Source organism: Acomys russatus, chromosome 13, assembly GCF_903995435.1.
Source record: "Acomys russatus chromosome 13, mAcoRus1.1, whole genome shotgun sequence".
NCBI lineage: Eukaryota > Metazoa > Chordata > Mammalia > Rodentia > Muridae > Acomys > Acomys russatus.
The window spans coordinates 65,043,478-65,056,954 of NC_067149.1; the positions used below are offsets into that span (position 1 = coordinate 65,043,478).

The 13,477-nt window shown below is 42.1% G+C and overlaps 1 protein-coding gene across 1 annotated transcript in view; it reads right to left on the reverse strand.

Annotated features, from left to right (window-relative positions):
• Abcc9 (ATP binding cassette subfamily C member 9) overlaps positions 1–13,477 on the reverse strand; it is a 100,445-nt gene that overhangs the window by 42,188 nt on the left and 44,780 nt on the right. Inside the window, exons 17-21 of the mRNA XM_051155545.1 lie at positions 9,095–9,133; positions 7,510–7,611; positions 6,497–6,581; positions 4,854–4,934; positions 75–212 (exon numbers count right to left, since the gene is read on the reverse strand). Coding sequence (XP_051011502.1) covers positions 75–212; positions 4,854–4,934; positions 6,497–6,581; positions 7,510–7,611; positions 9,095–9,133 — 445 coding nt within the window. The remainder of the gene's footprint in view (positions 1–74; positions 213–4,853; positions 4,935–6,496; positions 6,582–7,509; positions 7,612–9,094; positions 9,134–13,477) is intronic.

Genomic DNA, 13,477 nt, shown 5'->3' on the forward strand with positions numbered 1-13,477 from the left:
CCCTTTATCTCAGGAAGTGTTTCCCAGGTGATGTCTGTACAGTATGGCTGCCACACAGACACAAGAAGCCTCACCCAGTCAGCGTGTGTCAGGTACTGCAGTTTGTGAGTCACAAGGACAACCGTTCTCTTGTCATCCTGGAGAAACTTGAGAATTCCTTCCTGCATCAAGTGATCGCTCAGGTGGATGTCCAGGGCAGAGAATGGATCGTCCTGGGCAGGAAGGGAGGGAAGTGAGCCCCATACTGTGTTCCTTTATAGATTCTCAAAGAACCAATTTAAAAGTGAGAAAAAAAAAAAAAACGTGAAGAACAGAGAGTTTGTTGGACCATGTCTTCTTTGCTGTATTTATCTCTTTGTTATTCTACTGTTTGTTTAACCTTCAAATCAATGTCCACATTTGGGCCGAAGGAAGAACTGGCTGGATTCTTATTTCATCAATTCTACACACTGTGGTACATAACTCTGAGAGCATAATCCTATTTGCTATACAGATAAGTTATATTGATTGATTATCGACTGATTATGTAGGCAATGAAATAAAGCAAGTATGTTTAGAAGTTACAGCCAGTTTATATGTATGGCCATTATAGAGAGTAATATAATTAGCTCAATATTTATTCATCATTCAATTACTCTCTGATCAGTAAACAGAAACAATAGCAATGATTTTATTAAAGAATTTAAGAGCAATCTTAGGAAAAATAAAAATTACTAATTAAACAGTTACTTTCTTTTAGGTATCACAGTTATACATAATTGGGCAAATTAATATCTTTAAATATTTTATATAAATACATTTAGTAACAGAGATAAGCATACAGTAGCTTATTTAAACCATTTAAATATGAGGATATTCTAGATAGTGAAATAGTAAGACAATTGTCATTATATGTGTATATATGTGTATATGGAGATGCCTAGCATATACGGATATAATTTTATGTTTATATGTTATCTGGGTTTATGAATGTATTTCAGAAAGTAATGAAATGAAATAGATTAGTGACAGAATTTTCTAAAATATTTGAAAAAATTTTAATGACTTTGAAATGTTTCAAAATCTTCCTGAACCTTTGGATTAGTTTTATGAACACCAACTAGTTCTAAGACATTTGATGAAATAGACTATGTAAGAGATTGGCCTGCCTTCCCACAGCCCAATAACTTGCTTTTAAAAAGTGTCACAGACGATCTGGAGCGATAGCTAAGGGTCAGGAGCCATGGATGCTCTTCTAGAGGACAGATTATTCAAAAGTAATCATCCCAAATACGCTGTTGCCATACTAGCAGTGGGAAAGGGACTCAAGCAGGCTTTCAGGACACCATGGACAGGGCACTCCCTCTTCCTGGCAACAATGTAAGAGCCTGGTCACAGGATTTACCGGCCAATCACTGGAGTTGAGGATTCAGAGAACGTTTATAGGGGATAAATTGGTTGCTTTTGACACAAATTCTGCTTCTGGTTCCTGTAAGGCCTGGAGCATCTTTTATTTTACAGACCGGAATCTCCCTAATCATTTGTACAGAAAATTTTTCATATGGAAAAAGATACAAGTTAGAAATTAGTTTTTGTAATGACTTGGGTCAATTTCCCACACAATTCTGAATGGAAATGCCATAAGACAGTAAGCGGAGTGCTGTAAATGAGAGAACTGAAAAGTAGTTACAACCACCCTCTCTCTTCAGGGCAATGTCCCCACTGTCACTAAAAAAAAAAGCCCTGTCAGAAAATTCATTAGAGTGATGCAAAGATCCAATAAAATAATGCAGTGCTTCCTTAAATCATTTTAAAGTGCTATTTTACTCTTATTGTCTTATAATTAATGCTGTGGTAGATTGGTGCTGTGTCTCTCTAAAGTGCCACAGTGACAATGTCTCATCTTCCAGGACCCACAGGAGATCCTGATGATTCAAAGTTCCAGCCAGTCAGCCAGGGGTTCAGGCCAGCCACTTCAGGTACTCAATAGGTTGAGACAAAAGGGTCACAAATTCAAGGTTTGTCTGGCCTCAAAAATAAATACAAAGACAGCTTGAGTAACTTAGCAATAGTTTGTCTCAAAATAAAAAGAAGACTGAGCATATAGCTCATTGGTATAGTACGTGCCAACCATGCACAAAGCCGTGGGTTTAGGTTTTCCAGGACTAGAAAAAACATGATATGAAATCAAGCCCCTCCCCCTATCTATATTCTTGCTTTAGTAATTAATTATATGACCTTGGATAAGCCCCTCCTCCAAAGACCTGCTGTTCTCATCTATAAAAGCCAGTAATAACACTAATGTAAAAATCAAGTATTTAGCATGTGAATTAAATGCACTAGTATATATACCATGCTTAGGAATATCATGGCTGTAAAGAGCATTGGCAATGACTGTCACCCCATACATGGCATGGCTTGGTGCTGGGGCAACCAGTGTCAGAATCACATGCGACCTTTTATACGATCTAATCATAGCTCACATATGGTGGATTGGAAAGCATGCTTCATGATTCAGTTTGTTTAGTAACATGTTGAGAAGGTTCTTCCTCCAAAGAAAGCAAAAAAAGAATCTTGAAATGGTAAATGGAATGAAGTGTCTATTTTTTCTTTTCAAGAGTATACGGTTGATTGGCTAGGGACGTGGCTTAGCGTGACATGCATGTACCCTAACTCCTCAGGGGAAAGAATGTATTTGTACATTGTTTACTACACATCCATAAATCATCTTTGGTGTTTTTTTGTTGTTTGTTTTGAGACAGCGTTCCACTTGTGTCCAGGATGTATCAAACTCACACCAACCCTTCTACTTTGGTCTCCCAAGTTCTGGAATCACAAGTATGAGTGACCATGTCTGACCTATCCAGTCTTGATAAGCATCTTTTACAGTCAATGAATTAATGTGTGCTTATTTTTATATGGTATTGAGGCTAGTATGAAAACATTCATTGAAATAAAAATAGAAAAGCATTCATGCAATTATATTACAATTACATACGAGTGTTACGGTTAAAGTAACAACCTTTTCTTCACTGCTTCTCCACCTAGCACAAGAGATGCGACTATGGAGGACAGATGAGAAGGAGGGGAGGGGAGGAAGGGAGGGGAGAGGAGGGGATTGGAGGGGAGGGGAGGGGAGGGGAGGGGAGAGGAGGGGAGGGGAGAAGGAAGCAAGGGAAGAATGAGAGGAGGAGACAGAGGGAGGGAAGGAGAGAGGAATGGTAAAATAAGCACTGACACCTTAGAGCTTGCTCATGAAAACCAAATCCTATAGCATTGTGCTGAGAGCCCTTCGTGAATTTTTAAACCATGGAAGAGTAAGCTATCATTTTTGATGAATTATTAAAACAATTCAGTAACATTTTGCTGCTACTAAGCATTGATTAATTTTAGTTTAGAATGACCTGCTATATACTATTTAGAAAATGATCTACTTTACATGGTACCATGGTAGTTTTAACTGTCAACTTGACACAATGTATAATCATCACCTGGGAGTAGAATTTAAGTGGTGGTGGGGGCTGTCTTGATCAGATTGGCCATGGGGAACTGTTCTGTGGGGGAATTGTCTTGATAATATTAATTGGTATGGGAGGACCCAGCCCACAAAGGGTGACACCATTCCCTATGTTAATCTAAGAAGGATTAACCTGAAAGAATTTCAATATATTTCTATTCTATCCCAAATAGTTTCAACTTCAGCAGGAAACTCTAAAATCAACTTGTACTTTGAAGTTTCAAGAGACACAGCGGAGTGACTGTTCAAAGCCTCTATGAGCAGATTTACAAATAGAGATTAACAATGTCACAGGAGAGGGATACGTTTACATTCTTTGCTGGACTGTAAAATCTCCACTCTCTATAAATGCTGTTGTTTTGCCCCCTACCTCCAGCAGAAACTAAACCATAGCAAAATTATAACCAATACAATCAACAAATTTTGTGGATACATGAAAACCACCTGAAGCATCTTCAAGAAGCAGGTTCTATGCTTGCTGAGCGAAGCCTGCCATCATTTTAGGAATAATCACAGGTGGTTCTTATTTACAGCCTGCGCTGCACACCACTGCAATGGACTGTCCATTTAAATATCCCTGTGTCCACCAGCAACCTCTTCTCTGAGCTTTATCACTTTGTCATAAAATACAGAGGAGGAGATCTTGCTTAATTACCCAACACCACCGACACTCCTTCATTAATAATTCTCCTTGTCAAGAAACTCAGATAAACCATTACCTCCAGGAGCTGACAAATTGTTTCAAAAGCTAACTGTGACTTGTCACCAAACTTGACAACTTGAGTTGGCTCCTTGGGACCCAGATGTTGAAAGGAGAGAACCAACTTGGTGATTTGCCCTCTGACCTCTACACATGCGCCATGGCAAGCAAGCAATACCTCCCCTTTCCACACAAAATAAATAAATAAATGCAATAAAAATTAAAAAGATACGCCAGGCGGTGGTGGCGCACGCCTTTAAACCCAGTACTCGGGAGGCAGAGGCAGGAGGATCGCTGTGAGTTCAAAGCCAGCCTGGTCTACAAAGTTAGTCCAGGACAGCCAAGGCTACACAGAGAAACCCTGTCCTGAAAAAACAAAAAACAAAAAACAAACAAACAAACAAAAAAGGGATACTGCTTAGAGTGTCTCAGTGTTTTTTACTGCAATTTCATGAACACCAACCTAGATCCACCAACTCTCAGTTTTTGTGTTGATATGCTGAATTGTATTATAAGGATTTGCTCACTCTGTATTCTGTAATTCCACAAATCAAACCAGCTTTCCCTCAGTTATCCAACTTGGCATTTTAAAGACCCATTTTTTTCCCCAGAGGTAAAAAACCAAATTATAAATAAAATCAAAGTTCATATTCTTACCAAGAAGACAATGTTAGTGTTTTGGTAGAGTGCCCGTGCCACACAGATTCTCTGCCTCTGGCCGCCACTCAGGTTGATACCCTGGAAAAGAAACAACAGAAAGAGCGACTTTCATCACTAATAAGGACCTGGTGGTAAAGATTACCTCTAAAATCCAAGCATCTCTAAACTTGCTTTTGTTTTTCAAGACAGGGTTTCTCTGTGTAGCCTTGGCTATCCTGGACTCACTTTGTATACCAGGCTGGCCTCGAACTCATAGAGATCTGCCTGCCTCTGCCTCCCCGAGTGACTGGTAGCTAAACTTTCTTCAGAAGTTTTCAACCATGCATATTACTCTTTCTCTGCGCTGACTGAGAGCTTTACTGTAGAAAGCATTAATAACCCACACTCCTGCTGCATGCCAAAGACAAGCAATTCCAAATTTTTTACTTTTCTGCTTTGCCTATACTTTGACACATAGCTCTTCTCAGAGATTTCTACTTTATTTTTAATAAAATATTTATGTGTGCCTGTGTGTTCCTGTGTGCACATATGTGCACATGAGTGTCAGGTGCCTGTTGTCAGAAGAGGGAGTCAGATCCCTTGGAGCTGGAGTTATAAAAGGTTGTAAGCTATCTTAGGTGGGTGGTCAGACTGAGCATGGGTCCTCTGCAAGAGTAGCAAGTGCTCTTAACTGCTGAGCCCTCTCTCCAGCTCTCAATACATAGCTCTGTAATTTGATATTTTAAATTATACCAAATATGCTCCACAACAATATTCTTTCATGTCACGATGAAACACTAATGGTAATTAATAATTAGCATTAAATTAGCGCCTACTATGTACCAAGCTTGTGTATGTGGTATTACAATTTTCTATGCTTTATTCCTAATAGATCAGGATTGCTCTCACTTTACAAAGGTAAAGGCTCAGACATGAAGCGACTCCTCTTAAGTAGACATGATGCTGCTACAGAGAATGGTCCATAAGATGGCTAATCATGAGCAGGTGAGACTGACTGCATGTGGGGAAAATTTCTCAGCTCTTCAGTTGTGTTATCCTCAGATGTACTGTGCAGAGGACAAACTCACTTGTGACAGAATTTGTTATCGCAGTAGATAACACACATTAGCCTTTTTCCTAGCATAGCTTTGGACCTATAAGGGTTACCATTTTTGTTAATCATTAGTGTAATAAAGATGACAGGTCTAAACGTTTTCAGCTGCTCAGGAAAGCATGATGTCAATATGAAATAGGGGTGTGTAAAGACAAATTACATTTTAATAAAATAAATAGATGTTGATGGGACTGGAAAAAATTGTCAGAAGCAATCTTAGTTTCCAAAGCAACTCAAGTCAGCAGAACCAGTAGGCAAAAAAGCATGCTTGGTCAAAACCAGTGGTGGTAGTTCACTGTCCTGCACCTCCACGCACCCCAACAAGCCCTGGGTGGCTAACACAATATGAAATACACACAGCATTATCTCAATGGGTACATAGGGACGATGGTATCAGGTGATGCCCACTCTTACACGTTGAGGCTTGTCACTGGAACAACATCCAACTTCTAAGACCCCAGACTTCATTATGTTCTGAGGATTAAAGACAAGCAGGCAACTTTTTCTCAATTTTTGTGCATTATTAGTTCAACTACATTTAGCTCACCCGCTCTCCGATTTCAGTTTGGTCTCCAAATGGTAACAAATCAATATCTGGCTGAAGTGAGCAGGCATCGGTGACAGCTTTGTACCTTTGGGAGAAATGATATTCAGGATCTTCTAAAATACAGATGTTCCCCAAGTTTATTGTATTTGCTCCTTATTCACTTCCCTTTGCTCCGCTCTGCTCTCTCCCCTCCCCCTCTCTGCCCCTCCCCTCCCCTTGTCTGCCCCTCCTCTTTGTCCCCTCCTCTCTGCCCCTCCCCTCCCCCTCTCTGCCCCTCCCCTCCTCCTCTCTGTCCCTTCCCCTCTGTCCCCTCCCCCCTCTCTCTCTGTTCCCTCCTCTCTGTCCCCTCCCCTCCCCCTTTTTGCCCCCTCCCCTCCCCTTGTCTGCCCCCTCCTCTTTGTCCCCTCCTCTCTGTCCCCTCCCCTCCTCATCTCTGCCTCTCTCCTCCTCCTCTCTGCCTCCTCCTCTCTGTCCCCTCCCCTCCCCCTCTCTGCCCCCCTCCTCCTCTCTGTCCCCTCCCCTCTGTCCTCTCCCCTCCCCCTTTCTGCCCCCTCCCCTCCCCTTGTCTGCCCCCTCCTCTTTGTCCCCTCCTCTCTGTCCCCTCCCCTCCTCCTCTCTGCCTCTCCCCTCCTCCTCTCTGTCCCCTCCCCTCTGTCCCCTCCTCCCTCTCTCTCTCTGTTCCCTCCTCTTTGTCCCCTCCCCTCCCCTCCCCCTATCTGCCCCTCCCCTTCCCTTCTCTGCCCCTCCCCTCCTCCTCTCTGTCCCCCCTCCCCTTCTCTGTCCCTTCCTCTTTGCCCCTCCCCTCTCCCTCTCTGCCCCCGTCCTCTCTGTCCCCTCCCTTCCCCCTCTCTGTCCCTTCCTCTCTGTCTCCATCCCTTCCTTCCTCATGATTCTCTCCCTCTTGTCTGTGCCCCCTTTAGTTTTGGGGCTTAGTTTCTCAATAAGTGAATTGGACTAAACTCATGGATCGCAAGCCGTCATATCAGTTGCAAAAGCTGTACATGTAAAGTCACCTCTGTCTGTTGAAAGGACTTCCGAAGGTGATATTTTCCTCGACTGTAGCATTTAGGAGCCAGGGCTTCTGGGCAGCATAAGCCACAGAATACCTGCTTCTGCTGTGAAGAGGCCAAACAACACAGATTACACAAAGTGCTGTGCAGGGCATTTCTGTACGACTAAGGGAAAGGAGAGCTGAGAGAGCACATCAGACAAAAAGGCAGACAACTAAAGAGAAGGCAAAGGCACTTATTAAATAAATTACAGGGATCTGGATTGAATTAAACCGTGATGAGTAAAATTTGATTCTCCTGTGCTGATGAAGCGCTTAATATTACAAACTGCTAAGAGAAATTTTCTTTTTTAAATTGAGATTAAAGAGTTATTAATAAGTCATTCTCTTTAGTAGCCACAGGTGCTTCAGCTTGTATTAAACTCACTTTATGAAATGGTGGATTTTTTTTTACAGTGACATATAAGGAACATGAACTGAAACTAGAACGAGAACATCCATCTGTGGCTTAATCACATACGTATATTTTAAATCCATAGGTAATGCATACATATTTCAGAATGACAAATGGTACCTAGAGGAATGCATTTCAGTGTTGAAATCACACATTGGAGGCCCGTGTTTCAAACATATAAAATATTTTTAAGGAGAGGAGTTGGGGAGAGATGAGTAGGATCATAATACATTGTATGGAATTCTCAAAAAAACTAATAAAATATTTTAAGAGAAAGACAAAAATAAATAAATAAAAACGGATGAACTCCTCCTCTCTTTTCTATTTCTTTAGCTTGCAAATTCTATCATATGCTTATACATTAAATGACTCTGCCATTTAATGTGCTGAAGAAGCAGAAGATGATGGTACCAGGCTGGGGAAGGGAAGGGATGAGCTTTGAAGTCAGACTTCTACAGTTAGTTCATGATCTGTCTGTTATAACAATGGGATTACAGTTAACGGAGAAGGGCAGTTAAGAAGAATTGAAAAAAGCTAACTGGTCATTGGGAAGCAGGGCGTCTTAGGCTTTGGAGAACATTAAAGTCTAGTGTGACAGTCATCTTTTAAATAAGTACATACGCAGGAAGGCAGTGGTCCCCAAGTCCTGCATGTCTGCCTGCCTTTCCCCCTTAGTTGGGGGAAGTATCTTTGGATGCTGGGGATCAAACCCAAAGCTTCTTTGAGTTTTTGTTTTGTTTGCATTGAGGAGCTAACCACTGGGCTCTCCATCTCAGCACCATACTGAGATATCATTTGATGCACAGTCAATGGATGTATTAATTCTTAGAGTTTTTATTTAGTGAGCCCTCAAGCTCCTTTACTACAGACAGCTTGATTTTCAGCCAAACTTGAAAGACGGCAGAGTGGCTTAGAGATCAAGCCTGTCCTCCTGCCTCAGCGCTTAAAGTACTGAGACCCCCGGGCGTCAGCTTGACCGACCAATCCTTTTGTGAGCCACTGCCATTGGAAATACGGTAGGCATTTTAAAAATGACTGCACACTATCAGAATGGAGAGGGTAACTGGGGCAAGAGATTAAAGACTGAAGGGGGGAAGTTATTCTTATTAAACTCGGGTGAAAATAGAAATAATACCTTCGGGTTGCTTCAAAAGAAGGCTCAGATTCATTTACACTGTAAGTACGGCAAACAGCGCTCATTAATGACCAAAGGACATGTGTGCAAACCAGGCATTAGATAGGCAACATCAGAGATATTCTTTCAATTTATTTCAAAGACAAAGCAGATAAATTGTTTTCTTCTTTTCTGTCTTCCCCTAGTAGGGAACATTTCATCACCAGCTTCCAGATTACACAGGCCCAGCCATCTCCCACACAAGCATCGCCTCGGACAGTAGCTTGTATCCTATGTCCAGTTTTGCTTCTGTTGGCTCTGGAAAGTTGAGTAATTTCCCTAAAACACAGCTGCCTACAATTCTGCGTTTCCTACTACTCCATATCATTAAAATTTGGTTTTAATCTATTTATAGTCTTCATTCACTACCCTGTGACAGGATTAGAAGAAAATACCTTGAGACAATGCCCTATACAGGGAGGAGGAGAATGTATCTAATTACATTGCCTAGTAATAAATTTGTCTTAGAACTGTTAAGAGTTAATCCCACCATTACAAATTGCCGATGACACTTTAGGATGTCTAATGGAAGCAAAGAGCCATAATACCACTAAATACCAGGCTAATAAAATATCAAATTAAAAAGTAATAATCCCCTGATTATTCATAAAAAACAAATATGAAAATACTCTATTTCCCAATTTAAGATACCAAGGCATTTGAACTTAATGTTTCAGTAGTAACATTTATTTAAGGCATGTGTGGAAGGAAAGGCAGATGTGTTGGAAGTTTGGTAGGCTCCTCTGTGTGAAGCTCATCCACACAAAAGTGCTCACCACACAGCTGTATGTGTCAACACAGGCTGGAGACCTTAGAAACCATCAACTTATCCAAATAATGACTGGTTAATTCCCCACCATGTTCAATAGCAAACTAAAATACTTCTTGGAGCTGGGAGATGTCTAGCCGGTAAAGTCCTAACAGCCAAGCTTGACGGACCTGAGTTCAAGCCCTGAGACCCATGCGGCAGAAGGAGAGCCTCCCTGGAGTTGTCCTCTGACCTCCACACCCCTGCTGAGGCACGTGCATTTCCCATGCAAAACAAACAAAGAGATAGATCATTAAACTTAAGGTGTATTTCTGGTCACGCCCTGGAACTGACTTTCCTAAGGACAACGTGAAGCCGACGGTTCTATCCCACTCTGGGCCTGCTTCGCTGATATCAGAGCACAACAAGCAGAAAGTACCAAGGTGAGTAGAGAGTCTCCATGGAAACACACTCCTGGGGATGTCTGTGGAAGTGTTCTCAGGGAGTTTTAACTGAGAGGGAAGATCCACTCCAAACGTGGCAGACAGCATCCCATCGGCTGGGGCCTTGGGCTGAGAAAAGGGAGACAGAACTTTTGTCTCTCTGCCTCCTGAGTGAAGCCGCAAAGTGGCCAGCTGCTTCCTGCTCCATCAGCCACACCCTCCCTCCCACTCAGGATGGACTGAGCTCTTAAACTTTGAGCTTAAAAAAAAAAACAAAAAACAAAAAACAAACAAACAAAAAACCAAACCAAAACAAACCCCACAACTCCTTTACTCAATAAGTTTGATTTGTCAGATTTGTCAGGTGTTTCTTCAGAGATACAAACAAAGTAACTAATTAACAGAATTAGCAATGGAGCTGATGCCTCTAAGAAAATGCCAGGAGAACTTGAGGCTAGAGAAAGGGCATAGCAGATGTCCACAAGTTACGCTGCCCAGACAAAGAACAGGGTAAATTCCATCTGGCTGAAGCATCACATAAGCACCAGGCATAAGACCCACAAAGAAAAGTAGATACAAATTTAGATGGCACAGCAGATGCCATCAGGAACCATATCACGGGGCCCAACAAACCCGCTGTGAACTTTGTTTTGGTTTGGGGTTTTTTTTTTTGTTTTTTTCAAGACAGGGTTTTTCTATGTAGCCCTGGCTGTGCTGGATCTGCCTGCCTCTGCCTCCTGGGTGCTGGGATTAAAGGTGTGCACCACCACTGTGAGAGAGAGAGAGGAGAGAGAGAGAGAGAGAGAGAGAGAGAGAGAGACAGACAGACAGACAGACAGACAGACAGACAGACATATTAAGCTGAGAAGCTGCACTCTGGCGGAACACAGGAACCGGAAGGAACAGGAGGCAACATATCAGGACAGTGAAGGCAGTGTCCTTGGAAGAGCAGTGTTGAGCTAAGGTGAGAAGCACCCTGCTCCCTGAGCTTGCAGGGTCAGTGAAAGGGGAAGATGGAGGGTCGGGAGACCATAAGCACAGGAGGGAGGGAAGTGCCTATGATGGAGGACAACAGAGATTTTAGGATCAGAAGCATTCAGTTTGAGGTGCCTGGGGAATTCCAAATGAGCTTGGCCACGAAGCAAACTTTTAAGCTCAAGGGGAGATCCAGGAAGCAGATAAGGACTTTGGAAAGATTTCCTGTCTTGACACATGTGTTAGATAACAGAGCTCCAGTTTCCACTCCCCTTATTACTTTAAAAAAAAAAAAAAAATCAGTAACTGGTTCCAACAATTCTAATCTGTTTACAAGAGAACAAAAGACCAGGAGCAGAGAGTGGAAGCCGAAGTCTTGGGAGGATGTGTGATGGTCTGGTAAATACAGAAGCAGAAGAGAGAGAAAAGCAGGACCCTGGAAAATACCACACTGAGCAAACTGACTAAGGAGAAGAAATCTATGGGCTGAACAAAAGAGGAGTGGTTTGTTTGTCGGGTGCTTTGGGCTGCTTTATAAGATGAGGTCTCATTATATAGCCCAGGCTAGCCTCAAAGTCATGATCCTCCTTCCTCAGTGTCCTGGGACCTAGAGTTACGGATATGTGCCAATGTGCCTTATTACATTCTTAAAAGGAGACCCAAACTGTAAGGTTTTAATGGAAGCTAAGCAAGGAGGTCATCTGAATATGAAAAATATTAGTGCAGTATCAAGTGACTAGGAGGTAGAGTGAGGCAATGCCTAAAGTGTGTCCAGTGCACTTAACGATGTCATGTCTTAAAATTATTTATTTATTTTTGTGTGGACACATGCATGTCATGGTCTAAAATATGGAAAAATATATCCAAGGGCTATTGTCCAAACTTTAATTTCATTCTTGGCTTCTTTTTCCAGCCATATGCATTTTTTTTTTTTTTTTTTTTTTTTTTTTTTTTTTTTTTTTTTACAGAATAAGATGGAAAATACATAGTCTACATGCTTTGGAATGCAAATAAACTCCTTAAGAGTGCAAATATAGCTCCACAGTGCCATGTTGTCTGTGTATTAAACAAATGATAATAATCATGAATGGTAATGCCCAAAGTCAGATGAACTCAACTGGAGTGCAGGCCCAGAGGACTGAACATCAGAGGAGCAGATCTGAGCTCCCTCAAGTGTGAAAGGGGGACATCAGATAAGCCCTCACTATCTCACATTCTTTCCATTTTAATTTCTGTAAAACTATGTGAAATGAAAACCAAGCAACTTGATTATGATGGCCACTGTCACATCACATAACATAACCCCAGGGGACCTGCTTCTTCACCCAGAACAAGGAGTGACAGTGGGAGGACAAACACTGCTTAGTGTCTGAGTGCAGTGACCAACACCAAACGGAAGCGCGATCGTTTCCTGGGCTCGGCAGAATGTGAGCAACCAGTTTCATGGCTACTACTGTCTAGACTGACCCAACAATGCAGATAAAACAGACACCTAGCTTTTCTCAGCTTCCTTCTTTTGCCAATGATACTGCAAGCAAGAGCGCTAGGTCAACTCTCACAGCCAAACATTTCTCTCTCCTGGTGCGTGTTTCAAGTACAAGGTTTTCTAAAGGGCCCAGAAACAATCTTTTTTTTCCCCCTCAGATAAACGTGTGTACAAGAACAGCTGGCTCCACTACATGGAACTTGTCCAAATCTGGGCCTTTTACAAGAAGGCTTCTCAATTTCGGTGCAAGTGGCACATGTGACAGGATGACGCTGGCTTGTGGGGGCTTCAGTCTCAGGTTGCTTAGCAGGTATCTCTAATCTCCAGCAACAAGAGCGACAGCAGCATAGTTCCCAAGCATGTCTCCTGACTGACACTGCAATGCTCACAGGGGAAGAAGCGCTATACCTGGATACGAACTCCTACACAGTACTCTGGTTTGTTAGTTCATTCTTTATTTCTTCATTTATTTCTTTGACAGAAGTTACGACTAGACCCTTCCCACATGGCCAATGAGGAATTAACTAAGTAGGCCAAACTAAATAAAGCAAGTTTGGTCTTCAGTCCTCAGTTCTATGCTAGTATAGTCCTATATAACTCCATTACCTCAACGTGCTTTGAAGACCCCGCCCCTGCATCACTTCCCTGGGTTAGTGACCTCTCTTGATGTCAAAAGAGGTGTTTGCTCTTTG